The sequence below is a fragment of the Sorex fumeus genome, unplaced genomic scaffold (genome assembly GCF_029834395.1).
Source record: "Sorex fumeus unplaced genomic scaffold, SorFum_2.1 ptg000048l, whole genome shotgun sequence".
NCBI lineage: Eukaryota > Metazoa > Chordata > Mammalia > Eulipotyphla > Soricidae > Sorex > Sorex fumeus.
The window spans coordinates 6,755,973-6,783,403 of NW_026606105.1; the positions used below are offsets into that span (position 1 = coordinate 6,755,973).

General features: G+C 52.6%; 1 protein-coding gene across 1 annotated transcript in view; it reads right to left on the reverse strand.

The window, feature by feature from the left end:
• The window catches only part of TMEM178B (transmembrane protein 178B), a 402,185-nt gene that overhangs the window by 273,354 nt on the left and 101,400 nt on the right, over positions 1-27,431 (reverse strand). The window contains exon 2 of the mRNA XM_056123919.1: positions 761-874. Coding sequence (XP_055979894.1) covers positions 761-874 — 114 coding nt within the window. The remainder of the gene's footprint in view (positions 1-760; positions 875-27,431) is intronic.

Sequence of the window (27,431 nt, forward strand, 5' to 3'; positions counted from 1 at the left end):
TCCGGGAGACGTCCCCCTCTAAAACACTCAAAGACCTTTATATGAACCTAAAGTGAATTTCCCGTGTGAATGTAAATTGAATCCAAACCATGTGACATTATGTGCAAAGAATAGAAAGAGAGGAAAGAAAAGAAAAATGCAGTGAAGACATCTAGCCAACAGGAAGAATGTGTTTCCCCACCCTGCCCACCCCCCATGTCCCTCCACACCCAGTCAGCTGACCCTAGTCATCAGCTCCCTGAATCCCTGGACACCCCCCAACCCACAAGTGCCTATGGAGTTAAGAGGAGTGGATACAGGTGAGCCGGGGACTCCATCCTTCCTGAGTAGACCCCAACACAAAGGCCCATGCAGGCCGCTCTCAGCCTGGATGGGTGGTGCAGGCATCAGGTGGGGTGGCGATGGGGGCTCAGGTTGCCACAGTAACCCTTCCTTGCCTCAGAGGCCACCAGGCGCTGAGTGGCAGGAGTGGCTGGCTCAGGGCCAGGTAGCACAGCAAGACCCTAGGAGCTGTTTTCTGCCCTGGGTGGTTGATCAATGGGCTGTTTGCTGAGCTGCATTCTGGAAACTAATGCCCTAAATCTAGAATGCCACAGAAACCAGCCAGGTGGGTTCTGACCCAACCACGAGGAAATGTGACCATGTCACCGAGGGCTGAAACCTTGCTCAGTAGATAGGGTGGGCCATCGGGATGGATGGCCCTATTGTCGTGCCCTCCGTAGGCTGAGACCCACCCAAAAAAGGAAAGCGGGGTACTTACGCAGTGCATGCCATTCATCCTGGCGGATGGTCTTCGTGATGTTGAACGTGAGGTTCCTGGGGATGGTGGCTGAGGAGTAGTGGTATTTGATGTAGGTGCATCGCTCAATTTCTCCTGGCAAAGAGAGAGGCCAGAGGTCAATGAACAGCCACCACACTGGGGGGCCGAGGTATGGGGAGGGGGCTCTGGCCCCACTTACTGGGCCAGAGCCATCTACTGTCCCACTGCAAAGAGAAGCAGTAAAGCGCACAGTACCTCGTCTCTCCCTGAGAACCACAGTACCTTGTCTCTCCCTGGGAACCATGGGCACAGGACCCTTCAGAGGGAAGAGCACTAGCTGGACAGAGTGGCTTGCTGGGACCTGAAGGCCATCAGGGCTGGGGTTTTGTTTGTTTGTTTGGGGGTTGTTTGGGCTCCACCTCCAGCTCTACTCAGGGCTTACTCCTGGCTCTGTGTTATAATCAACAGTCCAGCAAGGAAGGTGGTCTGTCTTGCACGCAGCCGACCTGGGTTTGATCCCGGGGAACCACAAATGCTCCCCACAGCTCCATCAGGAATAAGCCCTGATAACCGTGAATGTAGCCCCCAAATAACCTGGAAGACAGGCAGATTTCATCCAGGGAGCATGCGTGGCATCCCAGGACACGCACAGGGCCATGTTCACCCCCACACTCTAGCAGAGGATACCACCTTGGGCCACGCTGCCTTCCGTGTGCTCCCAGGGTACCCTGTTCCCTGGAACATCCCTCCCCCGCCCTCACACACACTGGCACCCACACCCCACTGTCTCTGGTCCACTCTCTCCCCAGGGGTCTGAGAGGGAGCAAGGCCACGAGTTCTTCACACACATCAGAACCCTGATCAGAGAGCAGTGAGATGGAAAAGCCGCTGGTAACCCAGTGCAAGTCAGTGAGTCCCATTAGCAAAGCATTCCTGGTGTTAGAGCCTCTCAGACCTCTAACATTGGTCGGTTCTAGCACCCAAGCATCTGCAACCGCTGCCACTTTGCTGGGAGGGCACTTTCTCAGGCCAACCATTGGCAGATCCTGTCACCTGAATTTTATTATGGGCAGAGAGTCATGGAGTTCTGGGAATCAAACCCAGGGTCTCACACACGCAAGCTCTGTGTACTACCAAAGAGTTTTATCCTGGCCCTTGTCTCTGGAATTTTGATAAGCTTTTTGAGTGATTCTACTACACCCTTAGGTCAGAGAATTTTCCTCCTCTGGAGACAGAACTGTCACAAATCCACATGTTTGCAAATTCCTAAAGGCAAGCCCGGGATCCTCCCTATGACCCGACCTCCTACAGGCAGCAGGACACCCCTTGCTTATCTGAGGATATGAAAAGTCAGAGTCAGCGCATTGCAAAGAATCCAAGGCAAACGACTGTTAAAGAAATTGGGGTATCGGGGAAGAAGAAGTTTAAAATCTGGTTTTGCGAGCCAAAGACATAATATAGCAGGGAAGTGGCTTGCCTTGCATGCTGACAATCCCAGTTCGAACACAGATTGGAACCCAGAGAAATCACAGCGCCTGGATGTAAGCCCAAGAAGGGCCCCAGTATCTTCCTCCAGCAGGCCACCTTGAACACTGCTGAGGGAGTGCTCCAGGGAGTGCTCCACTGCTGAAAGAGTGCTCCGGGAAGTGTTCCACTGCTGAGGGAGTGCTCCACTGTTGAAAGAGTGCTCAAGGAAGGAAAAGCAACCCCATCACCAACAAGCTTAGAGTGTGTCACTAGCTTCCTTCCAGCCCAAAAGGCCCCCTCCTTAGGCAAAATATCCCAGTGCACCCCAAGCCAGCCACTCCCACCATCACTGGCCGAAGTCCAGTCTGTGACTCTTCTTCTCTGGCTGGAAGCTGCCCGTCCAGTTCTGCCCCCCACACCCCAGGCCCATGTGCACCCATCCCACACCCACACCTGCAGGGCAGCCCAGCCTTCCTGGCATCCAGGAGACAGCCCGCTCAGGCAGCCCCTCACCCCTGCGCCCCCCAGCACACATGCCAACGGGGTGTCACTGAGCTGTTGGCAAGCCCAAATCCTCCACTGCATCAAGAGTTTCTCGAGGACAGGAACTGTCAGATTCCTTCAGCTCAGACACCCCAGCCCCAGCACAGGGCTGCACCAACCCAGGAAGAGCCCGATGGGCCAAGGCCCAACTGCCCCTCTGGTACGTGTGGGACTGAAATAATTGAGATGGGCTGGAACTGTCCACAGTGGCCTTGTCCACAGCCAGCCCAGGCTGGACACCCAGTACGCCACGGGATCCTCTACCAGGAGTGATCTCTAAGCACAGGGCCAGGAACAAGCCCTGGGAGCCACCAGGTGTAGCCAAAACACAAAATTAACTAATTGAGACAAACTGTAGCACTATAGCCCTGTCCTCCTGTTGCTCATGGATTTGCTTGAGCGGGGCCCAGTAACATCTCCATTGTGACACTTGTTGTTACTGTGTTTGGCATATCTAATACACCACGGGGAGCTTGCCAGGCTTTGCTGTGTGGGCAAGATACTCTCAGTAGCTTGACGGGCTCTCCAAGAGGGGCGGAGGAATTGAACCTGGGTCAGCCGCGTGCAAGGCAAACGCCCTACCTGCTATGCTATTGCTCCGGGTATAATAATTCAGAGGGGATGGGGACAGCACTGCAGGGCTGGGTGGGTGTCCACTGCACCCACTTCTTCCCAGTCTGGACAAGGGAGGCAGAAGCTGTGTAATTACAGGAAGAGAGGCTGAAGAAACAACTAGGGAGAATAGTCTCACTACAACCTGTAACCATGACCCAACGGGCAACAAACAGAAGAAATGAAGGAGTAGGGGCAGGAAGTAGAGAGAAGGGAAAAAATGGAAGAGGTCAAGGTTGAAACAAGGATGCCAACGGCCCGTTGGCCCTTGATGTTGGACATGGTTAGTTGGGCAGGTTGCGGTCTGCACAAAGAGATTCTGGGAGCCAAATCCTGCTGCTGCAAGTTCTGTCTGGACAGGTGTGGGGTACCCCTGCCAGGGGGGTGCTGCCTCTAAGTTTGCATGAAGCTGGTACTGGTAGTTTCTTTTTTCTTTTCTTTTTCTCTTTTATTTTGTTTGTTAGTTTGTTGGTTTTTTTTTTTTTTGGCTTTTTTGGGTCACACCTGGTGATGCTCAGGGGTTACTCCTGGCTCTTCACTCAGCGGAATTACTCCTGGCGCTGCTCAGGGGACTATATGGGATGCCGGGGATCGAACCCAGGTCAGCTGCATGCAAGACTACCCACTGTACTATCGCTCCAGCCCCTGCACTGCTAGTTTCAAACTGCAGCCACACCCTCCTGGAGCCATCCTCAGAGACTCAGAATAAGACCTCGCTGGTGAGGGCCAGGCTGGTCTTGGGGTGTCAGTGAGACCAGGGCCTGATGCCCGAGCTCTGATTGGACTCCCCCCACCTCAAGAACCAAAACCCCGGGTTCCGTCCTCACTGCCGGCGCCTGCGGCTTCATCCCTCAGCACAGCCTGCCTGGTCCAGGAGGGAAGGAGACACTTGTCTCGGGCCAAGAGCAAGTTGCTGACGAAAGGGACAGGGACAGCAGGTGGCCAGACAGACTGGGAGGGGGGAGGGGGGAGCAGCCGGGCTGGAGACCCTCACTATTTGCTTTGCTTTGGGCGGGGGGTGGGGAAGCACATCCTGGTTTTGACAGCAATTAAATCCCAGAGACTCAAATATTGCCTCCAACGGAAGGCAAAATATTTATGTGTGTGTGCAGGTCCTGTCAGCATGCCGGGCTCCGGTAAACACAGGCACCATCTGGGCACCCGCTCCGTGCGCCCAGAATGTGGTTCCCCCACAGCCAGCCACACAGAGGGGCCCCCGGACGGCGGCACAAAAGCCCGGGGCCTCCCTGCAGCCATCAAACCCATCTTCCCCAGCCCGCCCTCGAGGGGTAGAGAGAAGGGACGCAGCGGGGTGGCCCAGGGGCAGGACCCCTCACCCAGCCCCACCTCCTCCTGCCTGTCAGGTGGGTCACTGAGCAAAGCCACTGGAATTGCTGCTGGATCAAGTGTGAGAGCAGGAGAAAGAGGAACAGTGTTGGGGACACGGCTGGGTCACTGTCATCCTGAGCCGCCGTGAGACCCAGGGAGAGCAGAGGAACAGCAGCCACGGGAGCTGACACTGTGACATAGACGCACACGTGTCTCCAGCTTTCTCCCTGGGTGCCCCCTGAGCCCCTACCCACTGTCTAAGCCGTTTTCACCAGGCTCACAGGAGCCTGGTGGAGAAATCACCACTAGAGAGTGTAGCACTGTAGCACAGTCCTCCCGCTGTTCATCGATTTGCTCGAGCGGGCACCAGTAACGTCTCCATTGTGAGACTTGTTGTTACTTTGTTTGGCATATCAAATATGCCACGGGGAGCTTGCCAGGCTCTGCCTTGCGGGGGGGATAACTCTCGGTAGCTTGCCGGGCTCTCCGAGATGGGCGGAGGAATCAAACCTGGGTCGGCTTTACAGAAATAAAAAATTTAAATGCATTTATCTTCCTTCTTAAAAAATGAATAAATAGTGATTCTCATACCTGTCTTGCGAGGAGGCTGGAACAGCCGGGCTCTGACGTACAGTGGACGTGTAGGGACAGTGTGGGGGACAAGGGCACCAAGGGAAGGGGGGAGGCAGCAGATGCAGCACAAACACTGAATTCTTGGCATTCTCTCTCCTGCCCTTTCTCAGGTCCCGGCTCCCAATGTGGGTGGCATTTACAGCCTGGAGTGTCCTCGTGCCTCGGGCAGGGCGCTTCCAAGTGGCCCAGAGGCCCAGAGGCAGCGCTGGAACCCCTCCCCCACCCTGGCTACCCTTGCCTCCCCCACGGGGGCTTGAATTCTTCCCCTACATAGTCTATCCTGTGCTGAGATGTTATTCTCCTGGGCACCCACTCTAACGCTCCCTGAAACAGCCCCAACGGGCAGCAATGAAACAGCTAAGGCAGGTGCACACCGGATTCCCAAGCCCCCTGCCTTCCCCACCCTCCTTGTCTGGCTGCAGTCAGCATCAGGGGTTCCTGGTCAGAGGGCTGTGGGCAGCAGCAAGGTCTCAGGGACCCTCCCTGGGGACACAGGGTTACCTACAAAGACAAACCCGCAACCTCACAGCTTTGCTGGGTGCTGACGGGAGGAAGTCAGGACGGGGGTTTGGGCATTCCTCACTTGAAAGGTGAAGTGGAAACCTTTGCGTATATGGTGTTATATGGTGGTGGAAGTTTCTGGAAGAGGCTGATATAGCTTTTGTGTGTGTGTTTTGTTTTGTTTTTGTTTTGGGGCCACATCTGGTGGTGCTCAGGGGTTACTCCTGCCTCTGCACTGAGGAATCAATACTCCTGGCAGTGCTTGGGGACCGTATGGAGAGTCAGGGATCAAGCCCAGGTTAGCCACATACAGGCAAGGAAAACACCCTACCCACTGTACTATCACTCTGGCCCAAATTTTTTTCCTTTTTTTTTTTTTTTTTGGTATTAGGGTCACACGCAGCAATGCTCAGGACTTTACTCTTGTCTCTGTACTCAGGAATTACTTCTGGGGGAGCGGGAGGAGGGGCCTCAGAAGACCATGTGTAGTGCCAGAAACTGAAACTCAGATTCATCGCATGCAGGGCAAAGGCCCGCCCCACTATCTCCCCAGACCTAGGAGAAGTGAACTGTAAAAGGCACAAGTACTGATGATCATTCAGAGCTTTTCATGGACACTGTGATGCCCCTCAACACACACACACACACACACACACACACACACACACACACACACCAGACAGGCAGCCTCACCCAGATTCCTTTGGACCCCCAAATCCTCTTTCTTGCAAAGAGCAGTTTCTTGCCTGGCTGTGAGTGGTGAAGTCAGACTCCTGGTGTCCAGCTTGCACCTGAGCTCACAGGGCCAGGCCCCAGGCAGTGGGCCCAGAGCAGGTTGCCCACCATAATCTGGGGGAGGAAAACTCATATGGGGGTCCACGGCAGGCTCAGATGGGTCAGTGCCAGGCATTCACTGCCTTCTCAAAAGCCGCGGGCCGACATCCCTCGGGAAGGTGTTTGTGTGAAGCCTGTAGAGGAGCCTGAGGCTGTGTGGACAGACCAGGTAGAAGTCTCCACCCCTGCCACACGCTGTGGAGCACGAGGAGACAGCGGGCAGCACCCAGCCAGCCCCCAGGGGGGGTCTCCCCTCCTGAGTGTGCTCCCACGGGCAGCCCCGCCCAAGCCAGGAGCCAGAGGGTCAGAGGTCAGACTTGAGACGGGCAACCTTGGCACCAGGGCATCAAGACAGAGTGCAGGGTGCCAGCCCTTGGGGGCATAAAGCGAGGTGCTGAACCACTGGGGGTCCCCTTGAGGGTCAGAGGAAACTCACACCCCAGCCAGCAGACAAGCCTGCACTGACCACTGCACTTCCCTATCTCTCCTGCAACCTCCTCCTCCGAACAGCCCGAGTCTCAGCTCAGGCTCTCCCGGGTGGCAGGGCTGACAGACCAATGCTGTGGCCTGGGGTGGTGACACCACAGACTGGCGGCCCTGGACCAGTGGAGACCCGGGTGGAGGGACGCAGACCCTGGTGAAAGGGTTGGTGCTAGAACCCTGGATGCCTGAAACTCATCAGGAGCAATTTTATCATGCTGATTCACTAAAAACAATTTTAAAATTTTTAAAAAGAAAGAAAGTCATGGATACATGAACATGGTCTGTGTGTCCCGGAACTGGGAAAGAAATGAATGAAACCATCTCCCCAGGCTGCCGCTCTGCGTGGCCACCTTCCGGCCCCTCCGTGTTCCCACCTTCTCTGATAACCAAGCATCTGAAAGAGCATCTGAGCAGCGGAGCGCCCTGCCAGCCTGTGTGTGTCTCCTTTACCCCAGCATTCCTTCCTAAAAATAAATAAAAGTGCAGAGTCAGAGCCATGGTACAACAGGGAGGGCGTTTGCCTTGCACGTGGCCAATCCAGGTTCGATCCCCGGCATCCCATATGAGCACCACCAGGAGTAATTCCTGAGCGCAGAGCCAGGCTCCTGAGCATCATCGGACTGGGTGTGACCCAAAAAGTCAAAAATATACCTATAATAAAAATAAATAAATAAATAAAAGAATACCCCAAGAGAGTACAAAGGTTACAGTGCTCAGAGAGCAACACCCTGGTTAGACCACCTGATCTGTGTATGGTCTCACACCACTTCCGAGAGCACGGGGCCACCCACCAGGGGTGACCCCAACCAAAGGGAACAATGACAAGAGAATTTAAGAATGATTTCTGAAGAATGACCTGGGCTAGGACGAGGGCTCAAAGGGCCAGAACCTGGCACGCACGAGGATAAGTCAGACCCCAGCTAGCACGTGGCCTCCCGGAGCATGGCCATCTGCAGCCCTTGTGTGCCCACCACTGCTGGGGCCTGAGCATGGTCCCGGTCAGCCCTGCTGGCCAAGTATTGCTGGGAGGGATCCCCAGGGCACCCAAGCAAAAATCAATGCAAGATCAGCCGTGTGCCTGGGGTAAGCTCCAGGTTCCCAAGAGCGTTTACAGGTAGTACCAACCTGCTGGAGTCAAGAGGGAGGAAAGAGTTGAGGCAGGTAAAAGGCTAAGGCAGCCCTCACTAAGCCTGCGGGGGAGGTTTGCAGGATGGGGAGAGTCTGGGTCCAGTCCTGTCCCTGCAACCCCACGTCTCCCGCTTTCCAGATCAGGCCAATGTGGTGACTCCAGAGTCCAGAAGGTTCCCTGGAAATCAGGATGATTTTTTTAGCCACGCTGAATTGCCCTGGAAGGAACTGGAGGAAGCCTGTGTGGAAGGAAGATGGGGAGACAGCCCTCCCGATGTTGCTGCCCTCTCTTGGGGTGCTGCCCATCAGACCCCAGCCTCAGCCCACCTGGAGTCAGCCCTCTCTCTGATCGCTCCTGCCCACTGGGCAGGCAGCTCTGACTCATCTTTCTCGCCTGAGCCCCGTGCCCGGTGCTTAATAAATGAAGAGATGAAACGGAACTCAGGCAAGACGGGAGGCAGTGCCGAAAGGGAAGCAAAGACGAGAGAGCAGGCGAAGCCGGAAGGCTCCGACTCAGGCTCCGCTTTTTTAAAGGGCAGCTTCTCGTCAGCCACCCAAAAACCTGGGGGTGGCGTGCGGGTGGGAAGAACTGCATCCTCCAGGCGCGACGATGGCAGGAAGCTTGCCTTCTGCAGCTTCTGAAAGGCAAGTCTCTGGGCTTACCCCCCACATGGGGTGTGTGTGTGGGGGGGGGGATCTTTGGCACTAGGGGGGCAGGCGTCAGGGGAAGGTAAAAGGTTGGAGATTACCAGCCAAACCGTGTTCGCGCTGAAAGGGCGATGAAGCAAACCAGGCAGGGTGGTGGGTGCAGCAAGGGTGGGTGAGGATGAGCGGTTCACACCTCACCACCCCCTCCTGGAGGGGCCCAGAAACACAAGGGGGTGCAGAAGCCCCGCCCCTCAGCTCCATCAACCACAGCAACCTGTGGTGCAGACAAGGACTCCCTGAGAGGGGCCCCACCCCCCCACCCCGGACCGGGAGGCATATTTTGAGCCCTCCCTGCCCCCTCCTCTCCTCCTTAGCACCTTCTGTTCCTCCCAGATGTTTGAGCTACAGGCTTGGAGAGGTTTAGAGACACTGCAGACTCAGCCAGAAAGGTTTTATTTCCTTCATACCAGGAGAAGTGCTATCAATGGTTGTCTGGGGAGGGCTTTTTGTTTGTTTGTTTGTTTGTTTTTGTTTCGTATTTTTTTTTGCAAGGCATCACGGGTTCAGGGCCACTCCAAGGGATACTCAATCAATGAGGTCAAGAGGCTCAGTGATGCAGTGCTGCTCGGGCCCAGCATTGTGGGGGCCAGGGATCGAACTCAGGTCCTTGCATATGACAGGCAGTTGACCCTGAAAAATGAGCTCTTTCCCTGGTCCCTGAAACTTAATTTTTTTTCTTCTTTTTGGGTCACATCCAGCAATGCACAGGGGTTACTCCTGGCTCTGCACTTAGGAATTACCCCTGGCGGTGCTCAGGGGACCATATGGGATGCTGGGAATCAAACCTGGGTCGGCCGCATGCAAGGAAAATGCCCTACCCACTGAGCTATGGCTCCAGCCCCTGGAACTTCATTTTTAATGCTTTCAATGCATTGCATTGTGCCCGCACAGGAGGAAGGGGGTGGTGTGCTATCCAGATCCCCTTTATTTTTAAATTTTTTATTCATTTATTTACTGCTTTTGGGTCACGCCCAGTGATGCTCAGGGGCTACTCCTGGCTCTGAACTCAGGAATCCCTCTTGGCAATGCTCAGGGGACCAAAGGGGTCCTGGGGATAAAATCCAGGTTGGCTGCATGCAAGACAAACACCCTCCCTACTATACTATCACACCGCCCTTTTTTTTTTTAAATGTCTTGTGTGCACTGCAGATAAAGACTCTCCATATTGTTTTCTACTTGATATCACAAACATAGGGGTCAGGGCACAGTATATGTGGCACTGCCATGGCGGCCAGCAATCCCAAGCACTGCAGATACCCCGGAGCCCTGCCCTGAATTCAAGGCCCATGGGGCCTCCTGCCTTCTTGGACCCCCTCCCCATAGCCATTCCCAAAGGTCAGCTCCCATGTATCTTTTTTGTTCGGGGGCCACACCCGGTGATGCTCTTGAGTTCTTCCTGGCTCTGCACTTAGGAATCACCCCTGGTAGTGCTCAGGGGACCAGAGGAGATGCTGGAGATCCAATCCAGGTTGGTGCTGTACAAGACAAACGCCCTCTCCGCTGTCTTATCTTTGGGCCCTGCAGTTCCCATGGTTCTGACCCATCACCCTGTTCCTAAAACCCTCCTGCTGGCTGCAGTCTTCACATGGTTCCTTGTATGTCACAAGTTTCCTTCTCCACCAGGAACTTCGAGAGTCCTGGGGCTCCCCAAGGCCAGAACAATGCCCTGAGTTAGGTCCTTCCTGTCAGCAGCATTGTCTGGGCAGCCGCTCACTGCACCCAAACTTCAGCTCGCTTCACCAACGTGCATAGACACAGACACGGAGGCCAGACAGGCGCTGCACACACTGATCTGCTATCCCCCAGCAGAGAGGGTCACTGCCCGCCCGCCCCATGGTGGAGGGAGCTTCGGGGAGGACACGGGTCTCCCACCAGAAACTGACAAGGCCTCCAGGCCGGCCCTGTGCCAGGGGACATTGACTGAAGGCTAAACTGGCAGTGCCCACTGGGAGTGGGGGAAGACAGTGCCCAGGAGCCGCTCACTGGGCCTGATGTACAGCCCAGCCACCCTCACAGGGAGACCCCCACGCCACACCTGGCCCCCCGTGAAGACGTCACTGGTTAGTCACGTCCATGATCCACTCAACGCTCTCCCACACAGCAGCCTGCGCGCGCTCGGAGGCAGTGAAAGGGCACTCTCCACCCCCACCCCTACGCCCTTTTCCTCCCGCAGTTTCAACTCCCTCAGGGCCCCTCACCCCACGTCTCCCTCCACCTCTGTCAACGTATCTCCCTCCAGCAAGATACTGCCCACAACCGGTTGCCTGGGCACGATCCCCCAGTCTGGGGCCACAGGCTGGCTCAGGGAGTTTTGAGGGCCACTGAGACCCAGGGCTGGTCACATAGAGATCAGGCCCAGGCACTGGTGGAGGGATGGGTACTCGGTCATTGTATAACTGAAACCCAAGCACAAAAATTTGTAAGTCTGTAACTGTACCTTATGGTGTTTCACTAATAAAAATTAAAAAAAAAAAAAAAGAGAGAGAGCGATCAGGCCCAGGTGTTCCCAGCAAGGGTCCAACCTGTCGCCTTGCCTTTTCTCATTTGGGACTTGGGGTGCAACTCTGGGTTTGGTCCCTCCTGCAAAGCTGTCTGTTTGCCCCACCGGTGGCTGGTTCTGATTCTGCGGCTCCCCCAAGGTGGGGGGGACCGTGTACTCCATCAGCTCCCCAAGTCATCCCCAGAGTCCCAGACCAGCACCATCCATGCTGGGGGCAGGACAGTTCCTGTGAGCACACAAGCACACATGCCCACATGTTCAAACACACATGCCTGCACATGTAGACACATTCATGCATATACTTGCACTCCGACACACGTGTGTTACATGTGTGTGCACACATACACTTGCACGCTCACATACCTGCACAATATACACAGGCATTCACTCGCGCACACACACACACACACACAAGCATGCACTCACACACTTGCACTCACACACATGCATTTCACTCACATACTTGCTGACGTAGGCATACATGTGCATGCGTGCACAGATGTGTACTCACAGTTATATACATGCACACTCATACACATGTGAACACTCCCATATGTGTATGTCTACATTGTCACCCACACATGCACACACATGCACGTGAGCACATACAGGTGCACATGGATGCACACTCACATCCCTGCACAGTATACACACACTCACACACAGGCACAGCTCGCATGTGTACACGCAGGCATGCTCTTCCTTGTGACCAGGAGAGCGAGAGGCAGGGACTCCCCAACCCGAGCTGCTCGCCTGGACCCGCCTCTCTGTCTGGTCCACCTAGAAGTGTGTCCAAAGGGGCTGAGGGAGGTGGCCATGCTAGTCGGGTGCTGGGCATCACAGCCACCCTGTGGAGAGCACCCTGCCACCTCCCCCTGCTGGGGCAAGTCCAGCGGGCAGCGTGTGAGCAGAAGATCTCCCAGTCTTCTCCCTTGGCTCAACATCCCGCCTCTCACCCCGGGGCTTCTCTGGGCTAAGTAGAGGCCCTGGAGAAGACCTTCCTGCTCCTCCCTGCCCTTGGCATCCCTGGGGTCCAGCGCTAGGTGAGCGCAGGCACCTTGCCTGGTGGCCACTCCCTGGACACCGTGCCCATGTCTGCCCCATGCCGCTCACTCCTCCGGCTCCTTCCCAAAGGGCCTCTTCCTGCCAGCCCCACAGGTGCCTCCGTGCAGAGAAAGCAGATGTCCATTTCACGCAAACGCCCTCCTTCCCTGGCTCTGCCATTACCTGCGTGGCATTTTCCTGCCTTCCCCACCCAGGATGCATGTAAGTGCCACACCACAGTCACAGCCCCCCGCAGAAACAAATCAAGAAGGAGGGGTGGCGTGCCGGCTCGGGCCGCCCACCTTCCCATCAGCGTTCTGAATCTAGCCAGAGACTCACTCTTGCTTTTTTCTTGCCTGCCAAAGAGGACCCGGGAAGGCGTGGGCTGATGAGGGATGGGTTTCAAGCACCGTTTGGGGTGCCTTAAATAATCTATTCCCTTATTCCCGTCACACCCCTAATGACCTTCTGGAAAGTTCAGCGCCCAGAGCCGCGCCGCCCGCCCGCCCAGCCTGGCGCACAGACACGCGTGCCCACGGCTGAGGGTCCTGCGGGCGCCGTTTCCGCTCGTGGAAGGATTATCCATCTCGGCTTCTGACAGACAAACGAGGCGAGGAGGAGGCCCAATCTGGCTTTGCACTGGGAAACAATGAGCTCATACTGGCTCTCCGGGGACCCTGGCACGAGGAGGGATCTGGAGAGGGAAGAAGGCGGCCGTGGAGACCAGCCGCAGTGATGATGGATGGCAGCAGAGGCACCGGGCCAGCCTGGCACTTTTTTAATGTCACTTTCGATAAGATTCCCCAGCTCTTGGGTCAGAGGGAAACATCCATTTTCTTTAAATTAAGGGGCCAGTAGGCGACACGGGTCCTTCAGAGAGATGGTGCGAGAAGGCCCAGAGGGAGGGAAATTCTTCCTTCCTGCTTCTTTAGTGCTGAGCAAAAGGCTGGCTTGGTACAGAGGCTGGAGCACAAGCCAGGGTGGGGGGGGGGGGGGAGGGGGGGGGGAGGAAGACAGGAGGCAGTTTTGATCCCCGGTACCTCAAGGTCCCCCAGCACTGCAGGAGTCGGGATAAGATGTCAGCCCTCCTCAGTTCAGACCCTTAGGAGAAGGCAGCTGGAATAGAGAGGGATCACTAAAAAAAAGATGGCTGGAGGAATCGGACGGGATGGGAGCTGTGTGCAGAAAGTAGATAAAGGACCAAACGTGATAACCTCTCAGGGTCTGTATTGCAAACCATAATGCCCCAAAGTAGAGAGAGATCATGGGAAATCATGTCTGCCATGGAGGCAGGGGGAGGGTGGGAAAGGTGGGGTATACCAGGGATATTGGTGGTGGGGAATGCGCACTGGTGGAGGGATGGGTGTTTGATCATTGTGTGATTGGAACCCAAACATGAAAGTGTGTAACTATCTCACGATGATTCAATAAAACTTTTTTAAAAATCAGCCCCTTATCTGGGGTCCTCTGGTCGGCTTTTCTGCAGATGGTTCCACCCACGGTGCAAAATCAAGGCCAGCCTCTGCCACTGGCAAGTCAGGCCACAGTGAGAACTTCCAGAGAGGGACAGGACGGCTCCAAGGAGATGATTGGGGTTTGGGGAGGAAAGCAAAGGGACTGTGGCAACAATTCCTGATTTCTGAGCTTTCTGCTTTTCATTTGAAAGAGCGGTTATACATCAAGTAACAAAACAGGAGACTAACACCCAAGAGTGCCTGAGATTAGTACCAGGAATTTTGCTCCATGGCTTAGAGGCCAGCCGCACATGCTAGGGGTAAAGGCAGCTCAGATAGAGAAGGGAGCACCAAATAAAGGGTGTTGGGAGGATCCTCCCAGGATGGGAGAAGCATGCTGAAAGTAGACTGTAGACCAAACATGATTGCCACTCAATGCCTCTTTTGCAAACCACAGCATACCCAAAAGGAGAGAGAGAACAAAAGGGAATGCCCTGCCACAGAGGCAGGATGGGATGGGGGAATGGGGAGTGGGAGGGATACTGGGATCCGTGGTGGTGGGAAATGGGCACTGGTGGAGGGATGGGTATTTGATCATTGTATAATTGAAACCCAAGCACAAAATTTGTAAGTCTACAACTGTACCTCATGGTGTTTCACTAATAAAAATTTAAAAAAAAAGAGTGGTTATAGGAGACTGATTTTCCATTTTGAACCAGTCAATTCAGAATAGGTCTTGGGGGTGGGAATTTGGGGCACACCAGAAGCAGTTGCATGGATATGAGAAACCAAACCCAGATTTCACTGCTTGTTTTTTTTAATTGAATCACCATGAGATACAGTTACAAAGCCTTCATGTTTGAGTTTCAGTCACACAATGATTGAACACCCATCCCTCCACCAGTGCACATTCTCCACCACCAATGTTCCCAGTATCCCCCCCATCTCACCCTTCCCCCTGCCTCTATGGCAGACAATCTCCCCCATACTCTCTCTCTCTACTTTGGGGCACTATGGTTTGCAATATAGATACTGGGAAGCTATCACACTTTGTCCTTTATCAACTTTCAGCACACATTTCCAATCCCAAACCATCCCTCCAACCATCATTGACTTAGTGATCCCTTCTCTATTCCAGCTGCCTTCTTCCCCAGCTCACGAGGCAGGCTTCCAACTACAGAGCAATACTCCTGGCCCTTCTCTCTACTGTCCTTGGGTGTCAATCTCATATTATGTTATTTTATATTCCACAAATGAGTGCAGTCCTTCTATGTCTGTCCCTCTCTTTCTGACTCATTTCACTTAGCATGATACTCTTCATGTCCATCTGCTTATAAGCAAATTTCATGACTTCATCTCTCCTAATAGCTGCATAGTATTCCACTGTGTAGATGTACCATAGTTTCTTTCACCAGTCGGGCACTTGGGTTGTTTCCAGATTCTGGCTATTGATTTAACTCCTTTTTCTATCAGCCCCTTCAGTGTGGTGGTCAGGGGCTACTCCAGGCTCAGTGTTGGGGGGTGGGGGTCACTCCCAGGGGTGCTGGGGCCTAAACCCAGGGCTTGCACATGTAAAGCCTGTGCTCTGGGCCTTAAAACTCCCCTACCCTGTCCTTTTCTTTAGGCTACTGTGCTTCTTAGCTACAAGCCAGCTAGAAACTAAATATCCCAGAAATGTCTGGGAAAGCCCAGATGAATGGCTACCATTATTCACAGACCTCTATTCACAAAATCAACTACTTCCTGCTTGACTGAGAGGCAAGGCCAAGATAAAGATATTCCCAGAAGTGTTCACCTGGGGCCAGAGAGAAAGTGATCACTTGGACCCAGCAGAAAAGGCACTTACCTTGCATGGCCAAGCCAGGTTTGGTGCCCCACCCCCACCCCACAGGGTTCCCAAGCACTGCCAGGAATGAGCCCTGAGTACCGCTGGGTGTGGCTCAGATAAAAACCAAAATGTCACCTTGCCCCCATCCCTAGTGGAAATGAAAGCAAGCAGTGGGAAGGAAATATGAAGGGTGAACACCCCCTCCCCATCCATGCCCAGCAGTGTTGGTGGAGCAGAGGCTGAGGGCACAGCCCTGGTGCCAGCTTGGGGTGTTAGTGGCAAATCTCAGGCAAGAATTTGGCAGCTGCATGATCTTGATGGATTTAAGGAAACCCTATGTGCCCTGAGTGTCTACACTGTGGGGTCACGAAACGCCACCGAGCCAAGCTTCTGAGAGGGGTTACAGGGAGCTGAATCGGGCAAAGTGTTCAACCCTTGGCCCCCTGTACGCATCGGGGTTATTCCGATTGCTCAGCCAGGCAGAGAAGCAGGAAGGACGCAGAGCGATGGCACAGGTGAATGCAGGATTAGAAACGGAGCCAGTCACATCCCTCCTGCCTGCCCCACTGGGGGTCATGACCCCTTAGGCTCCACCCCACTGCCTGCTACCCCCCTGCTCCCCCTTCCAACCTCTTCTAACAAGGAGCTGCTCAAACTGTGAGACCCTCAGGCATGCAGCAGAAATTCACCCCAACTTACAGCATGGGAAGAACCGCAACCAGACCCTCCAGGTGCAGGAAAAGGGAGCAAGAAGACTCTTCGGAACCCCAATGCCTGACCCTAACTCGGTGCATATCTGGTCCCAGCCAAGATGCAATTTCTCCGTTTTTCTTAAAAACTCTCTGGTAATGCAATTCCACATTCTACCTTCCCATTCAAAGTGGTGAAAGCTTATGAGTCACAAAACATCAGGGTTTCATCGAGCCGAAGGAAAGAAGGCTTCAGACTCTGCTGTTGGCAGTATAAACTGCTATCGAGTCAGGAGAGTGGAAATGCAGATATACACCCTCTGAGCCAGAGTCGAGGCCTCGGAAGGATTCCATGCACATGCATGAAGCATACAAGGGCAGTTCTGTGATGCTGCTCACACAGAACAAGGAGAACTTGAAGGTCCTAGGGCTAAGGTTGTCAGTAAAGAAGCCGAGGGGAGGGGCAGGGATGTGTTTCAAATGGAAGCACCTTGCCTGTGTGGGTCCCTGCACACCTCTCTCCCCACACCACCACCTATGGCCCCCCACACCCACCCAAGTCCGAACAACGCACTGTTTTATCCACGAGACTGGATATCATAGAGCCAGCTCTAAGTGAATAACCATGAGCTGGGCCTCTCCACAGAGAGTTCTGGCGGGGAAAGTTGAGGGAGACGGCAGACCCACAACAGTGCCTTTGCTGTAAGACAAGATAACCCCCTACAAGCACAACAAACCTCTACAGAAAGATGACACAAAACCCCATGACAGTAATCTCTCTCAATGTCAATGGCCTAGATGCACCAATTAAGAGAGACAGAGTGGAAAAATGGATTTAAAAACTCAACCCAACATTCTGCTGCCTACAAGAAACACATCTGAACAGTCAGAGCAAACGCAGACTCAAAGTCAAAGGATGGAAAACAATCCTGCAAGCAAACAAGTCCCTCAAAAAAGCCGGGGTGGCCATAATAGTATCCAACATCATAGATTTCAGGTTGAAGAAGATGAGTAGGGACAGCCAAGGTCATTTTTTAATAATCAAGGGACTTGTGCAGCAGGAAGAAATCACACTCCTAAACATATACGCACTCAACCACGTACTAGATAAATACTAACAAATGCTAACAGATTTTTAAGGAGGACATTGCCAGCAACACAACAGTACCTTTGCTTGTGGCTTATTTTTGCTTTGTCCCTCCCACTATATACACTGATCACTCCTCAAGAAGAAACCCAAGCCTATAAGTCACACAGTGCCATGGAGCACCTTAGGGCACCCTGGCTCCCCTCTGGCCTTGTTCTAGAAACTTCTCAGGACCACCTGTGAACCCCTCACCTCTCCTCCTGACACCCCCAGGTACCAGTCTTTGGGGTCTGTCTGTGTGATGCTGAGACTGAGGGCTGACCTCTGGGGAAAGGGTTGCCGCTGTCGAGGCAGGGCCCATGGGGGACACAGGTACAGTTGTGCATGGTACAGTCATGCATGTCCACTGTCCCGTGGACTCGATGGCTCCTGGCAGGCTCACGGAGAATCTCCTTCCCTGCATGCCAGTTATATACCAACTGCTGTCACACCCCACAGCTAGCGCCAAGCTCAGAGCAGAGACGGCCAAGAGGAGAGGCCTCTGGTGGTGGGGGGCGGGGGGGCTGGACTTGCAGACTGAGGGGGTAGAGAGGAACAAAGCATGTTGATGGGGTCCCCTGGCCTCTTAGCAAGCCTGCCCCACCAACCCCCAGCACCCCGGGACAGTCACCTTTACTTGAACTCACGGGGCCTTGCTGAGATCCTAGTCACATGGAGATCAGGTTTGGCTTGTTCAAGGCCTCCAAGCCAGTAGGTCACCCCAATGAAACAGAACGGGAGTGAGTGGCTGCTGCCTGCACAGGAGCTTTCTGAGCAGGGCGAGGGATCCAGAAGGAGCTCCAGAGGTAGAGGGGCAGGAAGTGTGGAGCTGGGGGGCCCCAGGGTGACAGGGTGGGGCGGAGTGGGGTGCGATTCTGACAGGAGGGCAAGACAGAGGAAACTGGAGATGCCCCCACCCTTAGGTACATCCTGCCACTGAGGCAAGAAAGACACCATGAAGCGTGAGACTGGGATGGTCAGAGGGCAGGATGCCACCCCAAGACTTGGTGCCCACACGCATGTGACCACAAGGCTTTGGGACTAAGCTGTAGTTCACTGGAAGGTGGCAATGAGAGCGAGCGAGCCTGCCCTCCTGAAGGCGGGCCTGATGTAAATGGTGGGGGACAGAGATGACCCAACCACCGCAGTCTTGGGGAGCCCCGGAGACTGTCCGCAAGCATCCTTCTGCCAGGTCCTGGCTGTCCCTCCCCGCCCTGGCAGCAGGCCCTGGGCATCCTGTCCAGCCCTGATGGGCCTGCCCTTGCCTCTCAGCTGCTCTCGTCCCCTGCCCCCGCCCCCTCCACCAGACATTTGTCCCTTATTTTGCTCAGTCCGTCCCTCTCACTTCCTGGTCCTGAGAGCCCTATCTCTCCCTACACCCACAGCGGTAAGCAACATGATGGGACAGAATAACTGAACCAGAAAGTCTGAGGTCAACCCCACGCGGGGGTGATAGGCAGTGAGGCTGTGTCATCTGGGTCCTGGCCTTTCTTACTGCAGCTCCTGAGGTCTCCTTCACTTTAAAGTACAGGTTCTCTCCTATTAGGGCCCAGTCCTGTGGCCTCCTGGAAGCGTCATTACCTCCTCCGGGCACAGTCACGCACCTGGGTAAGGCCTCCACACGGGGACCTGCGAGCCACGGTCCCGGCAGAATAACAGCGGCAGCTCGAATCACCAGGGAAAGATGGTTTAATAAAGAGCATTCAGAAAACCTGGCGCCTTCCTGAAAGAAATTAAATTGAAGGCAGGTTTTGTGCCTTAAGCCAAGGACAAATTGCCAATACATCAAGTAGTTGTCTTAAAAAAAAAATACCAAACAGTTAAGCGAGGAAAATACTAGAAGAAACCAAGAAACCCTCTTGGAAGACTTTATCACTAGGCTACAAAATCTACAAAAGGGCACAGCGATCAGTTTGACGACATCAAAACACAACATTCCCACGGAACCAAACCTACCATGACAGGGAAAAGCCAAAGAGACAAACTCTTATCACAGACGAAAGACTAATCCCCCTTATAGGTACAAAACACCAACAGAGCAATAGAAAGCAAAATAAAACAATTTTAAAGGTCAATGATCCAGTTTAAAAATGAGCGAAACTAATAAGGATAGAACGTTCCTGGAAGCACAAATGTATCCGAAGCACGGGAAAGATGCTCAAGAGAATTACTAACTGGGATGCCACGCTCACAACCGCCCCGGGAGCCTGACATCGCTCCAGGTTGTGTGGCACTGTGAATGATTGCTTGCACATACACACTTGCACACTGCAGGGAGTGCACGCATATGTGCTCACATGCACACACAGCAGAGAATGTATTTGAAGTCCAGGAAACAAATGCACATACACCACGCAGAACACATGCAACCATGTGACAGGGAATGCATGCATGCCACGGGGAAGGCACGCTCATATGCCATGGAAAACACAAGCAAACCCTGGTAAATGCATACATGAACATATGCATAGGGAACACTTGTATGTTGCAGGTTAGCCCAACTCCACGTTGGAGGATGGTTTTGAAAAATTAGGGGCAATTCGTTCCTATCTCACAAAATGACAGAGGTTCAGTTTGACACGGAAATCCCACTTGCAGTCATTTATCTGAGAGCTGTCCGCTCTCATGTATGACACAGCAAACAAGTGAGGCTATTCGTGGCCACACCACTCTCAAGAGAAGCCTGGAATTCCATCAGCGGGAGCACGATGCATCAGCACAACGGAAGCCTATGCCGCTGTTCTTAACGACACAATGCTAGATAAACTGACGTGGGAGGTCTTCTGAGATACCTGGGAATGAGCAAAGTGCACACTGGCATGTAAAACTGACGCCATTTATGTCAGAAGGGAGAGGAAGCGAGGGCAGCTCTGGATACAAATATAGATTTCCAGGAGTTGGCTTGCCTGTGTTGCAGAGAGAGCCTCTGGAGGAAATGAGAAACCTGGCTGTCAGTGGGAGGAGAGCAAAGCGTTGGGCCAGCACGCAGGAAGGAAACGCTGCTCCTCACTGATCCCTCTTCCTTCTAGAATGTTGGCCCTCGTCAGTGCACTGTCTGTACCAAAAGCCAAAGAGGTTCTCCAGGGGGTGCTCAGGCCTTGCACATAGCGGACCCTGGCACTGAATACAGTCCCTAGACCACCAGGAGTAATCCACAAGCATAGAACAGTAGTAAGCCTTGGGCACAACCGGATATGAGCCCCCGCCTCCATCCCAAAAAAGTCTACTATGATACTCTTTAAAAAAATGAAGTTAAGATCATTAAAAATCCAACTCTGGCTGGGGCTGGAGAGAAAGTAAAGGTGGTAGGACACTTGTCTTGCATGCAGCTGACCAGACTGATTCTCCATCATCCCATATGGTCCCCTGAGCTCACCAGGAGTGATCCCTGAGTGCAGAGCCAGGAGTAACCCCTGAGCACCGCTGGGTGTGACACTAAAGACTTTTAAAAAAAGAAAACTGAACTCTGGCTCTGTCCAGACTTGCAGGTGCCCAATCTTCCACTCCCTGACCGATGGACACCGCACTCAGGCCCTTTCAGGAAGCCTCCTCAGCTGTTCGCCACTCAGAGTCCTCCACCCCCATCATTTGGGACACCCCCACCCTACACTCCAACAGTCTGCAGAGCCTGTGCAGAGACACACCTGCTCCCTGCCCCCTGGCCCCCCTGAGCCAGTCAGCTACCAAGGTAGGGAGAGAGCCGGAACCTGTCTCCCCCTCTGCTCATGCTCATGGCAAGGCCTGACAGTCCTGGGCCCCTGGGTGTTGGGTAGCACCTGCACAGGCCCATGGGTGCTGGGTTCCTGGCTGGGGGAGCACAGGGGTCGCAGGACTGTTAGATGTCCCAGGCATGACCCAGGGGAATTCTCAGCCTGGCCCTGAGCTGCACCATTGTGGGGCTGGCCCACGTGTTCCTGGCACCCCCCTGCATGGGTGGCCCCTTGGGGTGCTCCTCCAGTTCCTGCTGGGGAGGTGTCTGCCTACACGCCACTGGCCCTTCAGGGCACTGTGGTCCATTAGGAGAACAAGCCGCTCCTTCACCGCATGCAACTCTAGGTGACGGGAAAACTCCCTCGATGTGTCTGGAGGACACAGAGGCCACAGCTGTCTAGAGGTTGAAAGATCAGCCCCCAGGCTAGAGCCACCACTCCCTGTGCCCAGGATGCGGGACCACCTGGCTTTCAAAGTCCTGGTCAGCTGGTAGGCTCCCAGCAGGACTTAGGGACTCAGGGACACCTTCCCATACTACATCCCTTACCCCTAGCTCTGGCTGTCTTCAGGGTCCCCCCACCCAAGCCCTGGGTGCTTTACAGCTTTATCTTGAGGTCCCAGTGTAGCACTGCCAGTCCGCCCATGATTTCTGTGCCCTCTGGCATGAGTGCTTCAAGGTCACAATCAGCAACTTGGAGCAATCAACGCTCCCAGGACGGTCTTAATGGGTGTTGTGGCAGCTTATCCTAACTACAAGGTAAGCCGCTTGCTCCGTTATCTCCTGTGCTTGGCATATGGATGGGGCCGCCAAGAGAGGGCAGAGGCCTCGTGGCAGCCTTCCAGCCTTTACCCAGTCAGGCTCTGCCACTCCCTGCCTCAGTTTCCCCACATGTACAAGGAAAGCAGCAGCGTTGATTGCAGGGTGATGAGGTTCAGGTGCTTCACACATTAGGCGGCCCCAAGCTGCAATCATGTTATCAGCCTCATTTCAAAGGAGGGTCTTGAAGCGATGGGAGTGGCCTAGGGCTGCTCCCACATGCCCGTGCCAGGTGCTCCAGATTCCAGGAAGATGCTGAGAGGCAGAAGGTAGGATTGAGGGTGGTCCACGCAGGGAGTGGCCACTGGCTGGGGGCTCACCATCTGGGGAACTCAACACAGCCTCTTTCCAACCCTCGCCATAGGTATGGGAAAGCAGGACCCTGCTCAAGAGGGGGCGCTCCATGTCCCAGCCTTCCACTGAACCTTGGAACTGAATGTTCCTCCTCCCAGCCTGGGGTGGCCCGGGGAGGAGCCCCAGTCAGAGATTGGGGAGGGGGGTTGGGGGGGAAAGTGGAGAGCCGAGGGGAGCATCCTGGCACAGATGGTGTCCTTGGGTCAACAAGGGGCATACTTGAATCTACCCTGATGCCCAGAACATTGCCTGGTTCCACTACCTTGACTTTCCAAATCACAAAAATCACAAATCATCCTGTTAATCGTCGATTGCCTTGAGCAGGCCCCAGTAACGTCTCCTTCATCCTAGCCCTGAGATTATATTCAAGGCTCTTTAGGAGAATGAGACCCATCATTGTTACTGGTATTTGGCATATTGGGTACGCCACAGGGAGTTTGCCAGACTCTGCCGTGTGGGCAGGCTACATTCGGTAGCCTACTTTCCAAAGGCCCCCACAAAACCCCCACTTCCTAACTCTCTGTGTCATAATACCAGTAGGTCCTGTTTCAAAGCAAGTAAGCGAAAAAAGGAAGTGTGCGAAACCAGGAATGAGCAGACCTGGATATAAAACGTCCCCAGCTGCCTGCCCTGAGCCTGAATGAGAATAGCCCGGCATCAATGCCGCTGATGAACAAATAAATGGGATAAACGCCAGGAGCAGGAGTAGGGGACAGTTTAGTTGAACACTCTGGCTTGAGATGAACCCCCTACTAGGCAGCTCATAGTTCTAGGGAAGGGGTGACAGATCATGGAAAGGTCCGGGACCTAGGGAGGAAACATGCCAGGAAATTCAGGTAAATGAGGGAAGTAGCTGACCACAGTAAAGGTCAAGGAACAGATTTCCAGACCAGGGACCTGAGATCGAGAGGGAGCGCGGGTGGTTGTAGACAGTGGCTTCAGCTCCTTGTGAACCTCAGTCATGGTCACTGCAGAGTTCTGAAGCCACCAAGGCACACTCGTGTGTAAAGAACATGTCAGTGGGTATCAGAACCAGGGCAGAGGAGATGGTCGTCCAAACCATCTGGGTCAAAGATGTTCGACAAGCCAGGTTCCACGTTGCCCTTCCTTGTTCCATCAGTCTCCATGGAGTTTTTCCAGAGTAACCAGTCCACAGGAATCCTTCTCAGATCCAGCCTGTCCATAGGAATCCATCGGAGTCAATCATCTCCACTGAGTTCCTCCTTAAGGACTATATCCGCCGATTATCAACCTCCGTAGGTTTTGTGTCCAACTGAGCTTGTGTGGGGCTTTCGTCTTGTTGTGGGCGCGCGGTTTGCATTCCATTTGCTAAGTCAGTCTTTGACTGTTCACTGCCCCCTGGCAGAGGATGGTATGTCTCTGTGAGTCCCCTGCCTGCAGAGTTACTAGTTACTAGCTGTACCACTTGTTGCCTGCTAGCTTTCGTCCTTCTTTATGTGTGCAATGAGACGTGTGACTGAACAGCTAAGGGGAGGAGAGAGCGGCCACCAGCTGCAGGGTGGGAAATGGAGAATAAGGCTCTATTGCAGGGAAACTCACACTCCTGTCCTGATGTGTATGTTTGCGCACTGTCCAGCACTGTCCTTCCGTTGTTCATCGATTTGCTCGAGGGGGCCCAGTAACGTCTCCATTGTGAGACTTTGTTGTTACTGTCTTTGGCATATCGAATACGTCACGGGTAGCTTGCCAGGCTCATGTCTTTTTGTTTATTTTTTTAATTGCAGTTGAAGTCACAGCTACAATAATGTCAATATTGAAGGTTCTGATGTGCAAAGCACCTTCGCCACCAGCAAGGTACCCAAGACCCTCCTCCACAGTCCTGTCACCTCTAGCCAGACTGTTCCCGATCAGAGGGACTTAGAGGTGGTGGGGACACAGGGAGCTGCCAGAGTTCAGGCCTTGTAGGGATGTAGAATAAAAGGTTAAAGGTGACATTAGGGGCTGATCGAAGAAGGTGAGAGAGGGAGAGGGAAGAGCATCACAGAACAAGTGGGACAAAATCAAACTTTATCTCCTTCGCCACAAAGCCAAGGGCCAGCCTGGCCTTGGACTATCTATCACATGGTCCAGGGGACAGAGAACTCTTGTCCAAGCTGAATTCTCTGACATTAAAAAGGCATTCCTTCCCCGCATCTGTTATATCTCCGTGTCCCTAACCACTTAAATCCCGCTCTCTGCAGCCCTTTCTCTTTGAAAGGTCACTTTAAATTCTAAAGATTGTCAAATAGAACCTGAACTGCAACTATTTCCCTAGACCTAATCTTCTGCTGTCAGCAAATTTAGAAGGAAAAAAATCAATAAAGGGATTAGCTGCAAGTGACATTGTATATTACAGCATCCCGCATTGTGTCCCCGATGGAGGGTTTGGCGGCTGTTAATATTATGCAGCATTTCAAAGCCCGGCTGTCAGGAAGCCTCTCCTCACCTCTGGTTCCCAAAAGAAAAATAGGATTGGTTTTATTTAATTTTTTTTAAATTAATCGAAATGCCTGTGAATTTGTTTTCCATTTGGAAAATTCTGTCACTTCTTTGCCTAAAGTAACCCTTCAGGGTAGGTATTAACTTTTCCATATCTAATTTTGGCACAGCCTCTTATCCAAGAAACTCAGTCCTTGGGAACCAGCCAGAAAGAGAGTTTTCTTCCAAATTTCAGAGGAGGTAAACAAATTCTAGCAAGCAAGGCTCAATCCCAAGCTTTCCAGTGTAGGTAACCATTCATTTCCTCTTTTTCTTTTTTTTTTTCTTTTCAGATGCCTCAAGGAAAGTCTGCAGTTTTTGGGTTCTTTTAAAACCACCCGTGATTTTAAGTCTGATCCCAAAGTCTCACCCACAAAATCACTCTCCCGAGGCATTGTCTTTTAAGTCACCTCATTATGGGGAAGTTGCTTCTGCAATAACCTCAATGAAGCAAACGCCAACCCAGAGCTCCAAAAGCGAGTGAAGAGACATTTCAGAGCAAGCACCCACACATGTGAAATTATGAATGTCTCCTTCATAGTCAGTCGCTGCTTCCTTTACACAAGATCCTAAAAGACTTACAAAGGTAGTTTTGGGGGACACAGAATGGTCTACATGCTTTTAAAATCAAGGAAACAGGCTGGAGAGAGAGTGAAGTGGGTAGGGCACTTCCTTTGCATGCTATTGGCCTTAGTTCAACTCCTTGGCTCCACATACAGTCCCCCAAGCACTGCCAGGTGTGACCCCTGAGCAAGCAAGGAGTAAGCTCTGAGTACCGCTGGGTGTGACCCCAAGACAAAATTTTAAAAAATAATAAAGCAAGCAAAACAATAAGAGCCAAGTTGTAATCTGTGGACATAAATACAGAATATAGGAAACAATGTAGACAGTGCAGTGACAACACAGAGCAAGCCGGGTCAGTTCCTACATGAACTACATCAAAGGGACATGCAGTTACTGACTCTGATGTCTGATGGTGACCGTGTGGCACCAGCAATCATCTGAAATAATGACTAAAGTGAATGAGAGGTTTCCTACAGCCCACTCGATGGTTTCCTCCATTAAAACTGCTTTAAAAACATTAGGTGCTTCCTGAGAACAGATGACTGGTTAAAGAAACTTTGGTACATCTACACAATGGAATACTATGCAGCTGTTAGAAAAGATGAAGTCATGAAATTTGCATATAGCATGAAATTTGGATCAACATGGAAAGTATCATGTTAAATAAAATGGGTCAGAAAGAGAGGGACAGATATAGAAAGATTGCACTTATTTGTGGAATATAAAGTAATAGAATGGGAGACTAACACCCAAGAATAGTAGAGATAAGTACCAGGAGGATTACTCCACAGCTTAGAAGATGCCTCACATGCTGGGTGAAAAGGCAGCTCAGAAAGAGAAGGGATCACAAAGTAAAGGGTGCTAGGAGGACCCAATCAGGATGAGAGGATGGGAGATGTGGGCTGAAAGTAGACTATAGACCGAGCCTGATGGCCACTTAATACCTCTACTGAAAACCACAACACCCAAAAAAGAGAGAAAGAACAAAAGGGAATGCCATGCCACAGAGGTGGGGTAGGGTGGAAGAAATGGGGTAGGGGTAGTGGGAGGGATGCTGGGACCACTGGTGGTGGAAAATGGGCTCTGGTGGAGGGATGGGTACTCAATCATTGTATGACTGAAATGCAAGCATGCAAGTTTGTAAGTCCATAATTATACCTCACAGTGATTCACTAATTAAAAATTTAAAAAAAACATTAGGTGCTTATGACATTCCAACACCACAGAGTATCTCCCCACTTCCACTGACCCCCTCCCCCACTCCATGGTAAGTTCAGTCTGTTTGATGGGTATTCAGGTTCTGATGCGTTTGGTCATTAGTTATTCCCTCACTGTACTGCTTTATATCCTACATATGATGGTGGTTATTCTGTGTCTGTCCCTCTCCTTCTGACTTCACTCAATCTGATCCATCCACATCGCGGCAAATCACATGGTTTCATCTTTCCTTATAGTTGAGAAGTACTCCATTGTGTGTGGAGACAGACTGCAGTTTCTCATTCATCTGCTCTTGGATTCCTGGGTTGTTTCCAGATATAGGCTACTGGGCAGCAAATAGTGCTGCCATGCACATAAGATTGTAGAAAAGTTTGGATGCGTTCGAGGTAGATGTCAGGAAATGAAATTTCTGGGACATGGGGTGCTACATGCTGACCATGCAAATTCATACACAGGGTGGGTCTTCAAAGAGCTTATAATCTTTGTATGATTAAAACCCAATCATGAACAACTTGATAACTGTCTTTAGAACAGTGCTCCTCATGGAGATTCTATAAAATTAAAAAAAAATTGAAGACCTTATAATATGCCTTACAGAATTGTCTTCTGTTGAAGTTCCTTAAGGAGGAGCTAAGTCATACTCATTTCTG